The sequence below is a fragment of the Halichoerus grypus genome, chromosome 2 (genome assembly GCF_964656455.1).
Source record: "Halichoerus grypus chromosome 2, mHalGry1.hap1.1, whole genome shotgun sequence".
In the NCBI taxonomy this organism is placed as follows: Eukaryota; Metazoa; Chordata; class Mammalia; order Carnivora; family Phocidae; genus Halichoerus; species Halichoerus grypus.
In genome coordinates, this window is record NC_135713.1 from 125,063,500 (window position 1) to 125,078,845 (window position 15,346).

Genomic DNA, 15,346 nt, shown 5'->3' on the forward strand with positions numbered 1-15,346 from the left:
TCTCTGCCTACTTGTGCTCTCTAGCTCTCTGTCAAATAAATAAATAAAATCTTAAAAAACAAAACAAAACAAAAAACAAGAATTGCCCTGAGAGCAAAGCACAGAGCAATTCAGAGAGGTGTCAAGGTCTGCTGGTGTCTGATGCCACTGCCCTGAAGGCTTGTTTTGTCCTTCACACTTCACCTTTTTTATTCCAAGGTGACTTTAATTCCACCCTTATTTTATGCACAGTAGTCACAATGCTCACTTCAGATGTTAGCATTATCTCCAGGGTATGTTCTGTACATCTGGTTTGTAGCAGCTACATTCCGCCCTTCTTCGGGAAGCCAAGGAAGTCTGTGGAAGTCCAGTCCCTGTTCGCTGCACTAAACAGAGCTATTTCAGAGCTTGGTCAATCTACAGACCTTGGCTTACATATGACCCAGAGTTATTAAAAAGACACACCCCAAGGCCTGCCTTGGTTATGTAATAGGGCCACTGGGCTGACTCAGGGACTTTGTGCTCAGAGCTGAGAACAGAAATCTGCTTTTCCAAACACCTCAAAGTGTGGGAGGGGAGCTAAACCCAGTCTCTGTGCTGTGGGGCTCCATCTTGTCCACGGACTTAGAATTAAATTTCAGAGGGAGGCATAGCCTATTTCCAAATTCCCCTGTTTCCTTTTATGTCCAGTCCTTCTTCTCTCTCTCCCAGGATGGAAAGTGCCATCCTTTCCCCAGTCTCGCTGTAGAGAATCTGGCCTCAAGCCAGCCTTCGGGGTTCAGTCACGGATGGCCTTGGCAAAGATTCATGGTCAAATATGAGAGAGCATCATTCCTGCCAAGGCCCTGGGGCACTGAGGATGGTATGGCTTTTGTCCTTCTGAGCCCACATCACCGTTTCCAAGTGGGAAGTCACAGCGACGGAGACCTGGAAGTCACCCAGGTCTCATGCACTCCTCATTTTGCAGATGGGGAAACTGATACCTATAGCAGAGATATGACTGGCCTGGGTTATAGACTGGGCAGTGGTAGGGGGAGAGCTGGATCTCAGACGGAAGCCTGTATGAGGGGAGGGACCATGCTGGTCCACCCACTGCTGTCTTCCCAGCACCTAGCACAGTGCCTGGTACATGGGAGGGGCCCAGGAAATATCTGTTGAAGGAAAGAGCAAATGTAATACCTTTTCTCCATGCTAGCATTTTATTCTTCCTCTTCTCTTGAAATTTAACTAAACTTATCCTTAGAAAAATCCCCTCTGTCCCCTCCTCCAGGCCAGAAGAGATCACAGGGGCATGGACAAGACACTGTCCCACTACACCAGCCAGTTACCTGGTGCCCACATAGACAGAGCAGGGGGCAGTCCCCCAGAAAGCCTCCTGCCCATCAGTTACCACCAGCCTGGCCTAGTTAGGATCTCACTCCTAAATCTGAGGCCAGACTTGGGCTACAGCTAGACTGCTGGTGGGGGTGGGGAGGGGTGCTAGTTGTTACAAGTGTTTACAATTTATTTGGGCACCAAGACTGATCTCTAGGTCAATTAATGAAAGCAAATGACAACTGAGTTGGGGGTCTCCAAAAGTTCTGGATGTTGAATAGGGGGTCCAGAAAGGTTTGAGAGCCCCAGGCTTGGAAATGAAGTCAGGGCAGTGAAAATGTCTTGTTGGAAGAGAGAACAGGGGACTCTCTTGTCACAGCTTGGCCAGGCCAAGCCCACATCACCTGGGACTGCCCTTGTCTGCCCAGGATTTTGTAAGATTCTCCGGCTGGAAGAGGGCAGAGTCAGAAGAGAGGTATAAAAACTTCGCTCTTTCGCAGGTTGTTGGCTCTCAGCGAGGGGGCGTGTCACTTGACTTAGCCTCCAGGTGTTCTGGCCCGCCGAGGCGCCACAGCTATGGCGGCTGATTAAGACCACTTGTGCATCTTGAGAGCACAGGCTGGGGAGCTCGGCCCGGGAAGGAGCCAGGGGAGGGGAGGGAAGGGGTGTGTTGGGGAGTGGAAGGGGGATGTCGCCTGCAGATCTCTACGAGAGCCCGGGGCTGAAGCGCACCGCCTTCAGCGGCGGCTGCGGAGATCGCCCTGGAGCGCTGGGAGTCCTCGCGCCCCGCGTGCGCGCCCGGCTGCTCCACGCACCTGCCGCGGGCCCCGCGCGGGTCTGAGCGGCGGGCGGGCGGGCGCCGCGCGCACAGGTGGCGGCGATTGGGCAGGCGGGGACCGGAGGGTGACGTCACGAGCTCCGGTCCCGGCGGCAGAAATAGGGCAGCCGCGGCGGCGGTGGTACGGCAGCGGCGGCTCACGGAGCTGGAGCCAAGACAGCCTCCAGCGCGTTCGGGACCCGCCGACAGCCAGAGAGACCGACCGAAGGACGCGGGGCCGGGTCGCCGCCACCGCCACCGCCTCCACGGGCGCTCCCGTCCGCCTGCGTCCGGCCACCTGGTCTTCCCTCGGCCCCGGCCACCTCAGGTACGCGGGCGCGGGGAGGGTGCCAAGCCGCCGCCGCCACCAGTCGGTCCAGCTGCGCCCCTCTGGGGTCCCGGCGCCCGCGGCCCCGCGTTTCGCTGCAGGGCCCGGCGCGGGCGCTCGCTTGTCCTCACCGCCGGCGCCGGAGAGCCAAGTTTGCCCGCCTGCCGGGCGGCGGGCACGGGACCACGGGACTCGGGCTCGCCCGGGCTACCCCGGCCCCGGCCAGGACTCGGGGGAAAGGCTGGGGCGCCGAGGCTGGTGGCCCGGGTCTGCAGTAGGTATCGGAGTGACCCGGCCGGAGCGCGGAGCAGAACCGCTCCCGCCGAGCCCGCTGCCCGCGCCGGCTCCGAGACCCCGCAGGCGCCGCTCTCGGTGCTCGGGCCCCCGAGCGGCCTCGGCGAGCTGGGCGAGTGGCAGCCCCTCGGCTCGGCTCGGCTCGGTGCCATTGGCCCCGGGCTGGGGTGCGGAGCGGGCGTCCTCGCTGCCTCCTCCCTCCAGCTTTGCGGGGAAACTTGCGTGTCCGCGCTGCAGCCCGAAGGGCCCGCTGCGCCCCGCCTGGCGGTCGTTCCCCCGAGGTCCGCCGCGTCTGCACGTTGGGGCTCGGCGGAGGCTGAGGAGGGGGACCGTGGCACCACCTCGTTCCGCAAAGACCGCGGCTCCGGTTCTGTCCAGCTAGTCTCTGTTCCAAGAGAGCGACCGGTGTTCCCTGCCGGGGGGTCACTAGGGAGCAGTTCGTTTGGGGCACGCTCGGGCAGGGAGCTTGGTCCTAAGAGAGCTTGTGCGGTGGGTGATCTCCGCCCCTCTCTGCACCAGCAAAGGACACCTATTTCAAGTTTGGGGGGGCACCTAGGCGACGCAGACAGAGCGCTGCGCTTCGGGCGCTTGTCGCCCCGAGTTGGCGGCGGAGCGCAGCGCGAGCCTTCGGGGCCCCCTTGAGCTGACGAAGCGGCGCCTCCGGCGCACCCGCCTGCGGCCTGCCACCTGAGGACTTCGGCGCCCGCCACTCTGGCAAGGGCAGAAACCCGCTGGAAGCAGCAGGATTTCTCGCAGTGCCCGGGACGTGGCGAGCAGCCCGTGCAGTGCGCCGGTGTGCTGAAGTTGCTGGGGGCCCGCGGAGTCGGACCCTGCTAGGTCTCTATCTCGCCCTGCTACTCAGTCCCCCTGCGCTGTCCAGCCGACCTCGTTCCCATAACTGTGGCCGACATTGATGAATCGCGCTGCCGTCGCTCTTCTCCGCTCTCCTCTAGGTGTCGCTTCCTCCGAGGTTTCCCGCGAGTGAAAAACAGCGCCAGTAGCTTTGATCGGTTCCCTTCCTAAATTTATCGCAAGCCTGTGCACGGGGAATTGTGCTAGATGGGTCCCCGAGATAGAAACATTCGTCCACATTCTGTGGGCCACACGTAAACAGAATTTCATTAGGAGGTGGCATGGTAACTTAACCAAACGTGCACTGGGAATGGGCCTATATCACAATCTCTGAGGCATCGGGAAGACATTCGGACGTTTCTCGAAGATCTAAAGTTATTTTCCCACCACCAGGCTTAGGGGAAAGTCAGACATGACTTTTAGCAGTGTCCTGTCAGTGCTGGAGTGGGTGGGTTCCTGTGCTTGCCCCTTCTGGCTCCCAGGACAGGCTCTGATCTGGGTAGTTGTCAGGTGGAGGGCTCAGCTGGGGAGTAAATAAATGGTCAGGGGAGTGAATGATGGGGCTTCTAGGACACCAGAGCCCCAGCAATCCTAAGGCAGTAGCTCAAACCACAGCCATGAACAAATGCCCCATGGGGCCCATGGCCGCTTCCCCTCTTGGTTTTGTGAGAAGGCACTGCAGCATTACTACAGCATTTCTCTTCAGACACACTCAGCCGAATGGTAGCTTTCTTCCCATCCCAGGAAAAGAGACAGCTCCTGCCCCAAGACTTTAGATTGGGCCAAAGGTCATGCAAGATGATGGCGTACTTCATATATACTGTAATGTGTTAAAGTTGTTCCAGTGGCTTTTTCTGTCTTAGACATTTTTCACCACCCTCAATTTTCCTTAATCTCAGGAAATCTATTTTTATTCCAGAGAGGGGCCAGCCTATTCCCATGGGCCTTGGGGGAACTTTTGTCCCTTGTGCTCTGTCCTGGAGGTGGGTGCGTGAGGGGTAGGTTGGATTTTTCTACTTTGACCCATCAGTTGCTCAGGATTCTTCTCTTAGTCTCAGAGTTGCAGGATTTTTTTTTTTTTTTTTTAAGTGATCTTCATGTTGTGATCTTCTGTTGGACCTAATACTATATTCCAGAAACAGGTCATTGAATAGTCAGAACTTCTTAAATCTTTAATTCCTACTTTACCTTTCTTGGTGTGTTTCTGCAAATTCAACCTTCTTGTGTTGCTATGTGTGGTCAAGTGTGTACTTCCTAACTTGATGAAATTAGGAAGTTATTTCAAGAGCACATATGTCCTTACGTTTTCTTTCTCTTAATGCATAACACAAGGCATGGAACTTTGAGTAAAATAGAACTCCTGTTGGGAGAACGTGGTACTTAAGCAGTATAATCTAAATGTTGAAATGACGAGGGTTCCTGGAACTCACAGGTGTGTGGGTTAAACTTCCTGGTATCCAGAAGTGTCATAGATTGATACATTGCACACAGACTAATTTAGGCATTCAATTTAACAAATGTTGGAACAATTAACCAAAGATAAAGAGCAGATAATCAACGGGAAATGCAGCGTAACTTCATTATGGCTCGCTGCAGGGGTAGCCTGATAGATTTCCATGCCTAAGTTCCCTGGGTTGGTATTTGAGGGGCTATCTTAGGAAGTTTGAACCCCTTGTATTTTTCTTAAAACACTTGGATATCAAAACTAGGGTCCTGAGCCTTTCAGAAGAAATTCATGTGTAACCTCATGGTGTTAGGTTAGGGTCAATATGTTTTGTTTGTTTTGTTTTTTTCTTTTAACACTGGGTAGACCTACTGGAGGCTGCAGGATTTTGGTGGTCTCCAGGTGGTTTCCACTTGTTGATTGCCAACATCCCATTTGCAAAATGCAGTGCTCCTATGGTAATTGGCTAACGCATACACTTGGTTAGTTGGAAAGGTTGGAAGTTGAGGTGCCTCAGGGATCCAAATCTTACTGTTCTCTTTAAGGCTGGGGTGGTATTGCTTGGTTCTACCAAAGCATCTTCATGATTTCTGGTCTTGATGGTTACAAAGAGAAGCCATTTCCATGTGACTAATCTGTAATGTCTAGTTTGGTAACGTTCCCATGTTCTGGGAGAGATGCTGAGAGAGAACTGGTGAATAATGTCTCTAGAAGCTCTCAGGGTCTGAATTCCCACTCTTCCCAAACAAGGCTGGTTCCCAGAGGAGAGAAGCGAAGTTTGTATTAAAACCATTGCCAGCTTAGTGTCCGTGCATCTCTCTGGCCTCTGACCCTGTTCAATACCCACCACTTGCATGCTGGTGTGTCTTCTGTGGTGGGGCAGATTTGGAATCGACCTATTCACTCCTGTTTCTCCCTAATCACTTGCATTCTTACGTCACATTTTTCAACTTTTTTGAAAAAGTGAGTCAGTTTTCTGAATGTCACATCATACAAATTGGTAGTACCTCTATGATTTTAAATACAAGTAATAGTACAGGTAGCGGCTTATAATTATAAAACCAGAAAAATCCTGTGCTTTCCACACAGAGCAGGTAGATGATCTAGTAGGGCCCATCCAGCACTAAGAAAAGCAAAATTAATCTGATCGAGACAGAATGCCAGCATTCTGTACGTGTTTGTGATAATGTAAGAAGCAAAGCCATTGCCTAGGGCTCAGGATGCCTGGTTTCAGTCCAGATCTGGCTCCTGACTTGGCTTATACATTGGGTGAATTCTCTGACCTTCCAGGCTTCTGGTGTCCTATCTGTGCCGCAGCTAACCTAGCACCTGATTTTCTTGAGCATGGGGAAAAGTGAGGCTTGGGTGGATAACCTCAGAGGAACCAGGTCTTAAATATCAAGTCATTGTGCATTATGGGTTGTTTGAAAGAAAAGGCAGTCCCAGCTCTTTTACGAGAACAATCTCCAATAGATTTATAGCCAGTCTTAGGACTCTAACATGGATTGAATGAAGCTTATAAACCTAAATAGATCTCAAAATGAACTCGAGGTTGAAAAAGAGGGTTTGTGATATTACAGCTGGTACCTTCCCATTTCTATAATGAGGACATTCTTGTATTTTCTTCTGTCTGAAGATCAATAGGGCTATGTGAAGGTGAGGAGGAATGAGTCAACAGGTCTACTTCCCTCAAAGTGACTGTCTTCACCATGCTGGCACTCCCCATCAGCTGAGAGGCATCCTTGCTGCCCAGCATTCTGTGCATCTCCTCATCATTTCTTTCTTTCTTTTTTTTTTCAACTACACTTCTTCCTGGCCAGTGAAGATAGCAGCTATGAGAGCTGAGGACCATGTGCCAAGTGGCCGCATTCCGGGGAGGGGCGCAGCAAGGAGCAGCCTGGCTCTTTCCTCATGCTCTGCTCCTCTGGAGGAGTGTGGCTCGTGGCAGCTGTCAGAGGAAAGGAGAGGCTCGGGATTGCCTATCTTGCTCGACCTGGGTTTTCCCCATCTTGCTAAGAACAACTGTTTATTGAAACAAAATACTGCTAAGTATTGAGAGGCCGCAGAGGGGAGGATGTGAAGAGCGCAGACGTCTCGCCAAGTCCACCTGTGCGGCTTGGAGTCCCAGCTCTGCCATTTATATGCCACATGGCTTTGGCAGGGTACTTAGCCTCTCTGTGACCTGTCTGCTGTGTCATCTGACTAGGGGATGACTAATGCCCTCCTCATGGAGCAGAAGGGAAGACAGTGAGTTAATACCCGTGAAGTGTTGAATAGTGCCTGACATGCATTACTGTTACATAAGTGCTAACCAAAGAGATCGCTTCTATTTTGGTATTAGATAGGTCATCAAAATTGATTTAGACCCAATATTAATTCTTTTTTTATGAACCGAACCATCATAAAACTTGAGTTGTAAATTTGTAGGCTGTTGCTCCTGCAGGTAAAATGAATTGTCAAACACAGTATAAAATGACATCGAACATGCATCCACCGTGCAAATGAAGTCCCATCTGGTGGGACTGGTGGTGGTCTGGTGGTGGCCAAGCTGAGCAAAACATTACAAAGAAGCTGGGAATATTTCAGTAATTGGCCTGGCTCTTGTGCTTCCTTGTCTTTAAGTCTTTGGGGAACCTCAGCACCAACCAGATAAAACCAGAGACGAGTCCGGGTGCCGCAGGGCTGGAGCCCAGGCTTCCTGAAGCACAACTCAAAACAGCCGGTTTAATACCACAGGTCTGGGGGTGCCCTCTAAAATAGTTTCCGAGCTTGCCAAAATAACAATTGAAATGAACGGATTTTATTTTGATGCTATCCATTAATAATAAAACATCAAACATAATTAGTCCTGGATTACTAGACAAACTGAGAACTAAATAGTTGGTTTCGTGGCTTGAATATTTCATAACTCCAGAAATTGACATTTGTATGTTAAGTAAGTTTTGATTATTTTGCTGTTTTTGGTTTATTCAGGCTCGAAAGCATGAGAAGGGAGAAAAGAAGACCTTTTGTACGTGTGCTTCTCCACGAGCACTGTTTGATAGTGGATAAGTAGGGAAGAATTACTAAAAATAAAGTAGGAAGTAGTGTCTTTCTAGTTCTAGCTTGAGTACTGGTATTTTTTAAAAAGATTTATTTATTTTAGAGAGAGAGAGCACACGTGCATGAGCAGGATCGGCAGAGGAAGAGAGAGAATCCCAAGCAGACTCCCACTGAGCACAGAGCCTGATATGGGGCTCGATCTCACGACCCCAAGATCATGACCTGAGCCAAAACCAAGACACCCATGTGCCCCTCAGTATTGGTATTTAAAAAAAAAATTCCAAAAATCTAGTAAGTGCTTTCTGCAGTTCCAGGCACATGGCTCTGCGTTCAGAAGACAACACTTGATGGAGAGTAGGGAGTCGCCCTATTTATCTTCAGAAGAACTGGTGGCAGTTTTTATTTTCTTTTATTCCTGAATGATTTTTCCTCCACACTCCGCAGCCCGTGTGAAGAACTCACACACTGTGGCCAGAGCCCCGATCGGGAGCGTGGGCTCGGGGGGCTGCCGGGAATGCTCTAGCTCTGTCCCGGGTAGCAGTGCACACGGCACCCTTGCCCTCAGCTCTGCGTCCTTCCGAGTGCACAGCAGGTCCTGACAGTGACGAGACCGTGACCTTCACACTGTGTTTACTGCCCACTCAGACTACTGCCCCGGTGGCTCCAGCTTTGCCAACAGATGTCAAAGATGAAGAGACTGAGAGAGCAATGGAAGCCTGTGGACTGTTTGTACGACAAGAGAAACATTTTCTTAAAAGACTGTCATGACTTACAACCTTGCCTTTTCCGAGGCCAGTGTTAGATGCCATAATTTTTAGCCTGACTTCTCCTTCCTGTGGGCCTTTCTGTCTCAAGTGAGGGACATAAAGCATATCTGGAAAAGCAGCCAAAGGAAGCTGGGAATGTGGTAGGAGTGAATTTGGTGGCGCTGGCGTCAGCAGCAGTGATAGTGGGATGCCTCCAACCCTTCTTGTTCAAAGTAAGCATCCTCCAAAGCTCTTGCCACGGGGGTGAGCAGGCGTGGACTCCTCCATCAGCCTGTGATGTCCGTCAAGCAGCTCATCATTTCTGACAGGGACACCTGCGCTGGACCAGTTCGAGGCCAGATCACATGGCGTGCTGGCCTCCAGGGAGCTCTGTGTCTTCATCTCCCCGGCCATAATCAGGATGCCGTGTGCACCACATGCAATTAAGCACCAAATTGTGTAGTGCACACAGAAATCAATAACCCCTCTGGTTTCCTTGAGTACGAGTTGTAAATACTGCACGATGAGTTCTGTCTCCCTGGCTGCGTTTCTTAGACAGAGATACTGAAATCAAGGTTGGAATGTTTACAGTGGAAACCTTAAAAAAAAGAAAAAAGAAGGTAGAGCTGATTGGACACGTCCACTAGCCTGTGTCCTTGTCCCATTCGCACCCCAGCACATGATAGGGAGTTGGATATCTGTTGTCGCTGATCCTTAGTTTTTTCATCCGTGTAATTCTTTGATTACTTTGAATTGCCCATTTCTTGTCTTCTAGGACTTCAGACCTCTTACCACATGAGCTTCAGGAACCACCTTAAAGGTTATCGAAATTCCATTATCCATTGGGTGCTTGAATTCCTCTACAGGAAGGAACAGTCTTGAAAGGAAAATATTGAGCCTTAGCATGCCCTTTTGAAGCTCGCCGTCTTGTAGACTGAGACCTCAGCCACAAACAGGGTGCCACACATTTAACATAATTCCTCCTCGGTATTTCTTGTGCACTAATGGTGTGCCCAGCCCCCCAAGGCTTTCTGAAGAGACTGGAGCGCGGCTATGTGGTGGCTGAACAGAAGTGACACAGCACCTCCCCCCTCGCTTATTCTTGTAGCTGGAGGGGTAGCTGGTGTGTGGGGTGCGTTTCCACATAACCGCTAGCGTTTATAGAGTTGTTAACTTTAGGTGTCCGACGCTGACTCCTTCGACCCTCACCGCAACCCTATGAGATACGTATCACTGACCCTGTTTTAGAGGTGAATCAACTACGATTCAGAAGTACTAGAACTTCTCCAAAGTGGAACAGAATGGTTGCTGGTAGGATTTAAACTCTGGTCTCTCTGATTCTGGAGTACAAGTTCTCCCTACCCGCCCTGTGACGTGCTTATATTTTGCAATGCTTAATTCTGAACATTTGTCATTTTCTCAACAGAGTCCACGAAATGAAACCGGGACGCTTATGGCTGCATCTCGCACTGCTTGGGGCCTCCCTGCCCGCCGGGCTGGGATGGATGGAGCCAGGACCCAGCAGAGGCCTGCACACGGGTGTGCGTGAGCCACGGACGGAGGTATAGTCCCATAACTCCTGATAGGACACTTAAAACGTGCTGCTTTTCAGTATCAGCATATCTGGTTTCTTCTCTACCTTTGGTTTATATCAGTTAGATTGCAGTGTGAATTTAAATTGTTCCCCCTTTTTGGTAGGGGACAGAAGGACACAACATGCATTGGTCTGGACAGGAGGTTTTATATCACGCTGTAATAGTCTGAAGTCTCTGCAATGCTGAAAACGTGTTCTAAAACCAGGCTTTAGTTGTATGGTTTGTCTTCCACAAAGACCCTCAAGAGAATGGCCTTTTTGTATATTTAATAAAACTCTGAAAATGCAGACTCAATGGTGGAGCACACCCATGTGAATTAATGAAGTCTTTTAATTATAAAATGTGTTTTAAAAGAGAGAGGCTCCTTTTCACGTACACAGATAAAAAGAACCAGGCTGAGAAAGAACTGGCAAGTAGGGGTCCTAAGGGAGACTCTCTTAATGAACAGATAAGAATGATTAATGGCATGTGAGGTATATATAAATGCTTCTAAAGTGCTTGAAAAACTTATTCTCAAATGCCTCCCTAGAGAGTCTCGATACACTGCTAATTGCTTAGTGAACTTGGTCTTAAGTACCGGAGAGGTTACCTAAGCTGCACCCTAGCCCTGCTCAGGTAGGAGGCCTGAGGAATTTGGGGCTCGTGAGGGGAACAGCTTCTCTGCAGGAAATGCTCTGTGTGTGCTAGACCCTAAGAAAGGACTACACCCTTTTGTTAAAGCTACCTGGGATTTTCCTGATGACATGGGAAATACACATTCCTACCCAAGAGCTTCTCGGGCCCTTTCACCTTGCACTGCCCTCCTGGTACACGCCCTACCTCTTGTCTCTGTGCTTGTTTCCTGTCCTGTGGAATGAGAGAGAAAAATTACCTCCAAAAGCCAACATTACCAAAGAGTGAATAATGACACACAGCGTATGGATGGTAGGATTAATGCGTTATTTGATCAGAGGACATGATTTCTTTCTCATTATTACTTAATCGTAATGCAATCCCAGACTTACGAACCTTAATCTCTGGGGAGCTTCAGAAGTCGTTGAATGCACACGTTTGCTGCTGAGGTTCACATGGCTTCCTTTTGTGGTGAGCAGATGATTGAAGAGCATCACTATCTCTCCCATCACAGTCCATGAAGGATGCGACTTAATGGTCTTCTGAAAGAGCCTGGAGGCTGACTTGCTAGCCGGCACAGCATTTCCCATATGGGATGGCTTCATCATTACACTCATATTCACACAGAGGGAAAAGGATCCTACAAATATATTGTTGAATATTTAATAGCAAAGCAAACAGGCAAACACACAGCTAAGCTTTTTTTAGTCTTCTTACTATTGGGGCTCATTGGCCCACTGTTTTAAATTGCCTATTTCAATTAAACGAGTCAAACCAATTAAGGTAGGATTTAGCTGGAGGTAAAGTGAAGGTAAGTTAATATCAACCGAGGGCGTCTTTATCTTAGCTGTTAACAGCCTAACACTTTGTGCACCATCAAGAAAGAGCAGATGCCTCATTCTGAGGCAGGAAGGGTTTTTGTTGGTTAGTTTTGGGGGTGTTGTTTTTCTAACCCCATCAGGACAGAGCCCCGGAGATGAAACTGTCTCCCAGTTCCAGGCCTCGTGCTGCTTAGGGAAAAGGGAGTGATGCCCATACAGACTCCAAATGCAGAAGAGCTGCCCTGTTGATCCAGTGTTTGTGGCTATGGATTGCATTTTTGCAAATTGTAATAACTTCTACTCGTGGAGTCTGCTTTTATCAATGATGAAATGAGCTGATGACCATGCGGATGGGCCTAGGATATAGGACAGCCTCAGCAAAGGTTCAGATAGAGCAGAACATGGATACGTAACTGAACTGCTTGCTGATTCTGACCACGCTCCATGTATGGCCTCTCCATGCCATTCTTCACTAGCATCCTCATGTCTGGGATGCTGTCCCTTCCTCCCGCATGGCTGACTCCTCTCCTCCAAGGCCCAGCTCTGGTTCTTACCTTTTCTCTGGAACTTTCTTTGAGTACGCTTTGGTCACATTTGATGTCTTGTTCTGAACTAGTCCTTCTTCTTCTTCTTCTTTTTTTTTAACTCTTATATTTTTATTTTAGCATACAGAGGAAGCCTATCTTATCTGTTTCTCTTCCTCTCGATGTCTAATAATTTTCAGAGCAAAGGAGAGACTCCTTGTGTTTTTGAGCTGATCGGTATTCAACATTTAGTACTAGTCGTGAAGTCACTCTCGCGCTTTCAAAACTCAGTCTAGACAGTCAGTCATTTCCGTGTGTGATAGCCCTCCCTGCGCGGCAGGTGCATGTCCAGCGGGGACGTGAACGGTGCCCCCAGCCATCCTGTAAGCAGCTTGCAGGCCAGCCTCGTCGCTCATCAACGTCCAGGGCGCTCCTTGTATGTTAGAGCTTCTGGGCAGTTTCTTCTTTGAATTGCCGCTATTAATGCATCCGGAGCTGACTGCCAAACTATACTAAACTCCTCTAGCAGTTTCCTCAGACTGTCTTACTTTCTGGAAGAATCATAACCAACTGAGCTTCCTGAGACTCCATAAATTAATCAGAAAACCTCTTCAGGACCCAAATGATAAAATGTTTCTGTGTATGTTTTCTTCCTGCTAATAGTACTTTACGAAAACGTTTATTGACTTCAGATTTTTAAAGTACTTGGAAAGCATTAATAAGATTTGACTTCCCTTTAAAGTTATTACACCAATTACTTGAGTGTCCTAAGGGTAAATAAGAATTAAATGACCAGTGCATGTGTGTGTTCACGCATTTTTAAAGCAATGATGGCATATGTAAGTTTTGTTAAATTATTGTTTTATGTACAAAGACTGCAGTTGAAATAGCTTCAAGGAGCTTATCATTTTACAAATGTAGATGAAAAGAAATGGAACTGGGTGGAGTGCCTCTTTAATAAGAGCTGAGTGGCAGACTGTGGCCTAGAATAGTAATGAAATTCTGAATTCAGAGGAAACAATTCTGAGACCTATGACTCAACGAAATTCTAAAATAAAATTTCTCCCTTTCCCCTATACTCTGGCCAAGATAAATTCAGGCCTAAAATCAATATTGGTAGAATTTTATATTTGGGGAGACCAGGAAAGTGAGAGGGACTGCCCCAGGGACCTACCCCCTCCTGAGGGGCAGATGTTTGTGGGAGGGTCCCCCTTACCTTTGAGCCCTGGATGCTGTGTTCCCACCGTTCTCTGGGGCCTGGGAATGGGTGGTGGCCATTAACAGCCTGATGCGTCCTTCATATATTGTGCTGTACTTTCTCTACATTGCGCTGACCCACAGTTTCTAGTCCTGCACTAAATAACTATAAATATGGAGGTTCCTTTAAAATTGTGAGCCTCATATGCCTCGGTGCTTACAGACGAGGGAAGGGCTTTGAGATCAGATACCCAATGTTTTCAGTGTGTGCAAGCTCTCAGAGGGAAGTCTTCGAGGAATAAATGTATCTGGTGGTCTCAGTAATCAGGGTAGTCACCCACCTCCCTAACCCCAGGAGTCAGCCTAAGAAAGCACAAAACGGCCCTTTGCCCTTCCTGCACGTGCTGGTCCTAGGTGCCGCTGACTGCACTCGGGGCGCTCCCATCCCTAGGTCAGGGTGGCTTCTAATGCAGAGACCTGGAGTGCCCTGGCTCCCTTTTACATTGGTCTGGCATTGAGGAAGATGGGGGCTGCTAAGACTGGGCACTGATTTTTTAAAAAATTTTTTAAAAGATTTTATTTATTTATTTGACAGAGAGACACAGCGAGAGAGGGAACACAAGCGGGGGGGGGGGGGAGTGGGAGAGGGAGAAGCAGGCTTCCCGCTGAGCAGGGAGCCCGATGCGGGGCTTGAACCCAGGACCCTGGGATCATGACCTGAGCCGAAGGCAGACGCTTAACGACTGAGCCACCCAGGCGCCCCCCGGGCACTAATTTTTAAAAAATATTTCTTTTCTTGGGGCGCCCGGGCGCCCCCCGGACACTAATTTTTAAAAAATATTTCTTTTCTTGGGGCGCCTGGGTGGCTCAGTCGTTAAGCGTCTGCCTTCGGCTCAGGTCATGATCCCAGGGTCCTGGGTTGGAGCCCTGCATCGGGCTCCCTGCTCGGTGGGAAGTCTGCTTCTCCCTCTCCCACTCCGCCTGCTTGTGTTCCCTCTCTCACTGTCTCTCTCTGTCAAATAAATAAATAAAATCTTAAAAAAAAATATTTCTTTTCTTGAATCAGTGTCACTGTTCTTACATAGTTGATTGAATTTAAGACCATGCTTTTTCTAGTTATGGTCTCCTCCCCACCCCCAACTTATGCCCCACTCTTCTGATTGGTGACTGGGAGAGTAGCTGATCTTCTTGTAGGCTTTGAGGCATCCATTATTTACCTCTCCTTCCTCTTGCCCCTTGGTCTGTGGGTGTGGGGAAATCACCTCCCTTCTCCCTGTGAACAGCTGGGGTCTGGGCTGGAATTTTCTGAACCTCATCTGTAGACCTGTGTGCATCTCTTATGGATGTTTTCTGTGGAGTCCCCATTCCTAGACACTCAGTGGTGCTAACTCCAGCATTTAACTGGCTTGCCACGATGAGCTTCTGGGTGAGCTGTCTGAGCAAGAGGCCTAAGGGGGCTTTCCCTGGGGTGTGGGACTGCGGGCTGCACCCCTCTTGGAGGATCCAGGACTTCTGTGCAGCTGTAGAACTGGCATGGGGGCTGGGGGGCGGCTTCTTCTCTGATTCTGGAATATTCAGGCATGGCTCTCTACTGATAATTCTCTGTCAGAGGGTGTGGATTTTTAGTTTTTCAGCTCAGGTTGGGAGAATACAACCTGCCATCTGCAGATGTGTAAGTAAATCCATGGTATTTTTGGTGGAAGATGGTGGCAAGTACTCCAAGTTCCGGGGTGGGGGGGCGGGTGGAGGAGCCGGTTCCCACCTCTAGAGTTAGTGTGGCT

The 15,346-nt window shown here is 49.4% G+C and overlaps 1 protein-coding gene across 1 annotated transcript in view; it reads left to right on the top strand.

Annotated features, from left to right (window-relative positions):
- The first annotated feature begins 2,180 nt into the window (after positions 1-2,180).
- The window catches only part of FSTL4 (follistatin like 4), a 393,797-nt gene continuing 380,631 nt past the window's right edge, over positions 2,181-15,346 (top strand). The window contains exons 1-2 of the mRNA XM_036089132.2: positions 2,181-2,438; positions 10,243-10,378. Of these exons, the coding sequence (XP_035945025.2) occupies positions 10,253-10,378 (126 nt within the window). The 5' untranslated portion in view covers positions 2,181-2,438; positions 10,243-10,252. The remainder of the gene's footprint in view (positions 2,439-10,242; positions 10,379-15,346) is intronic.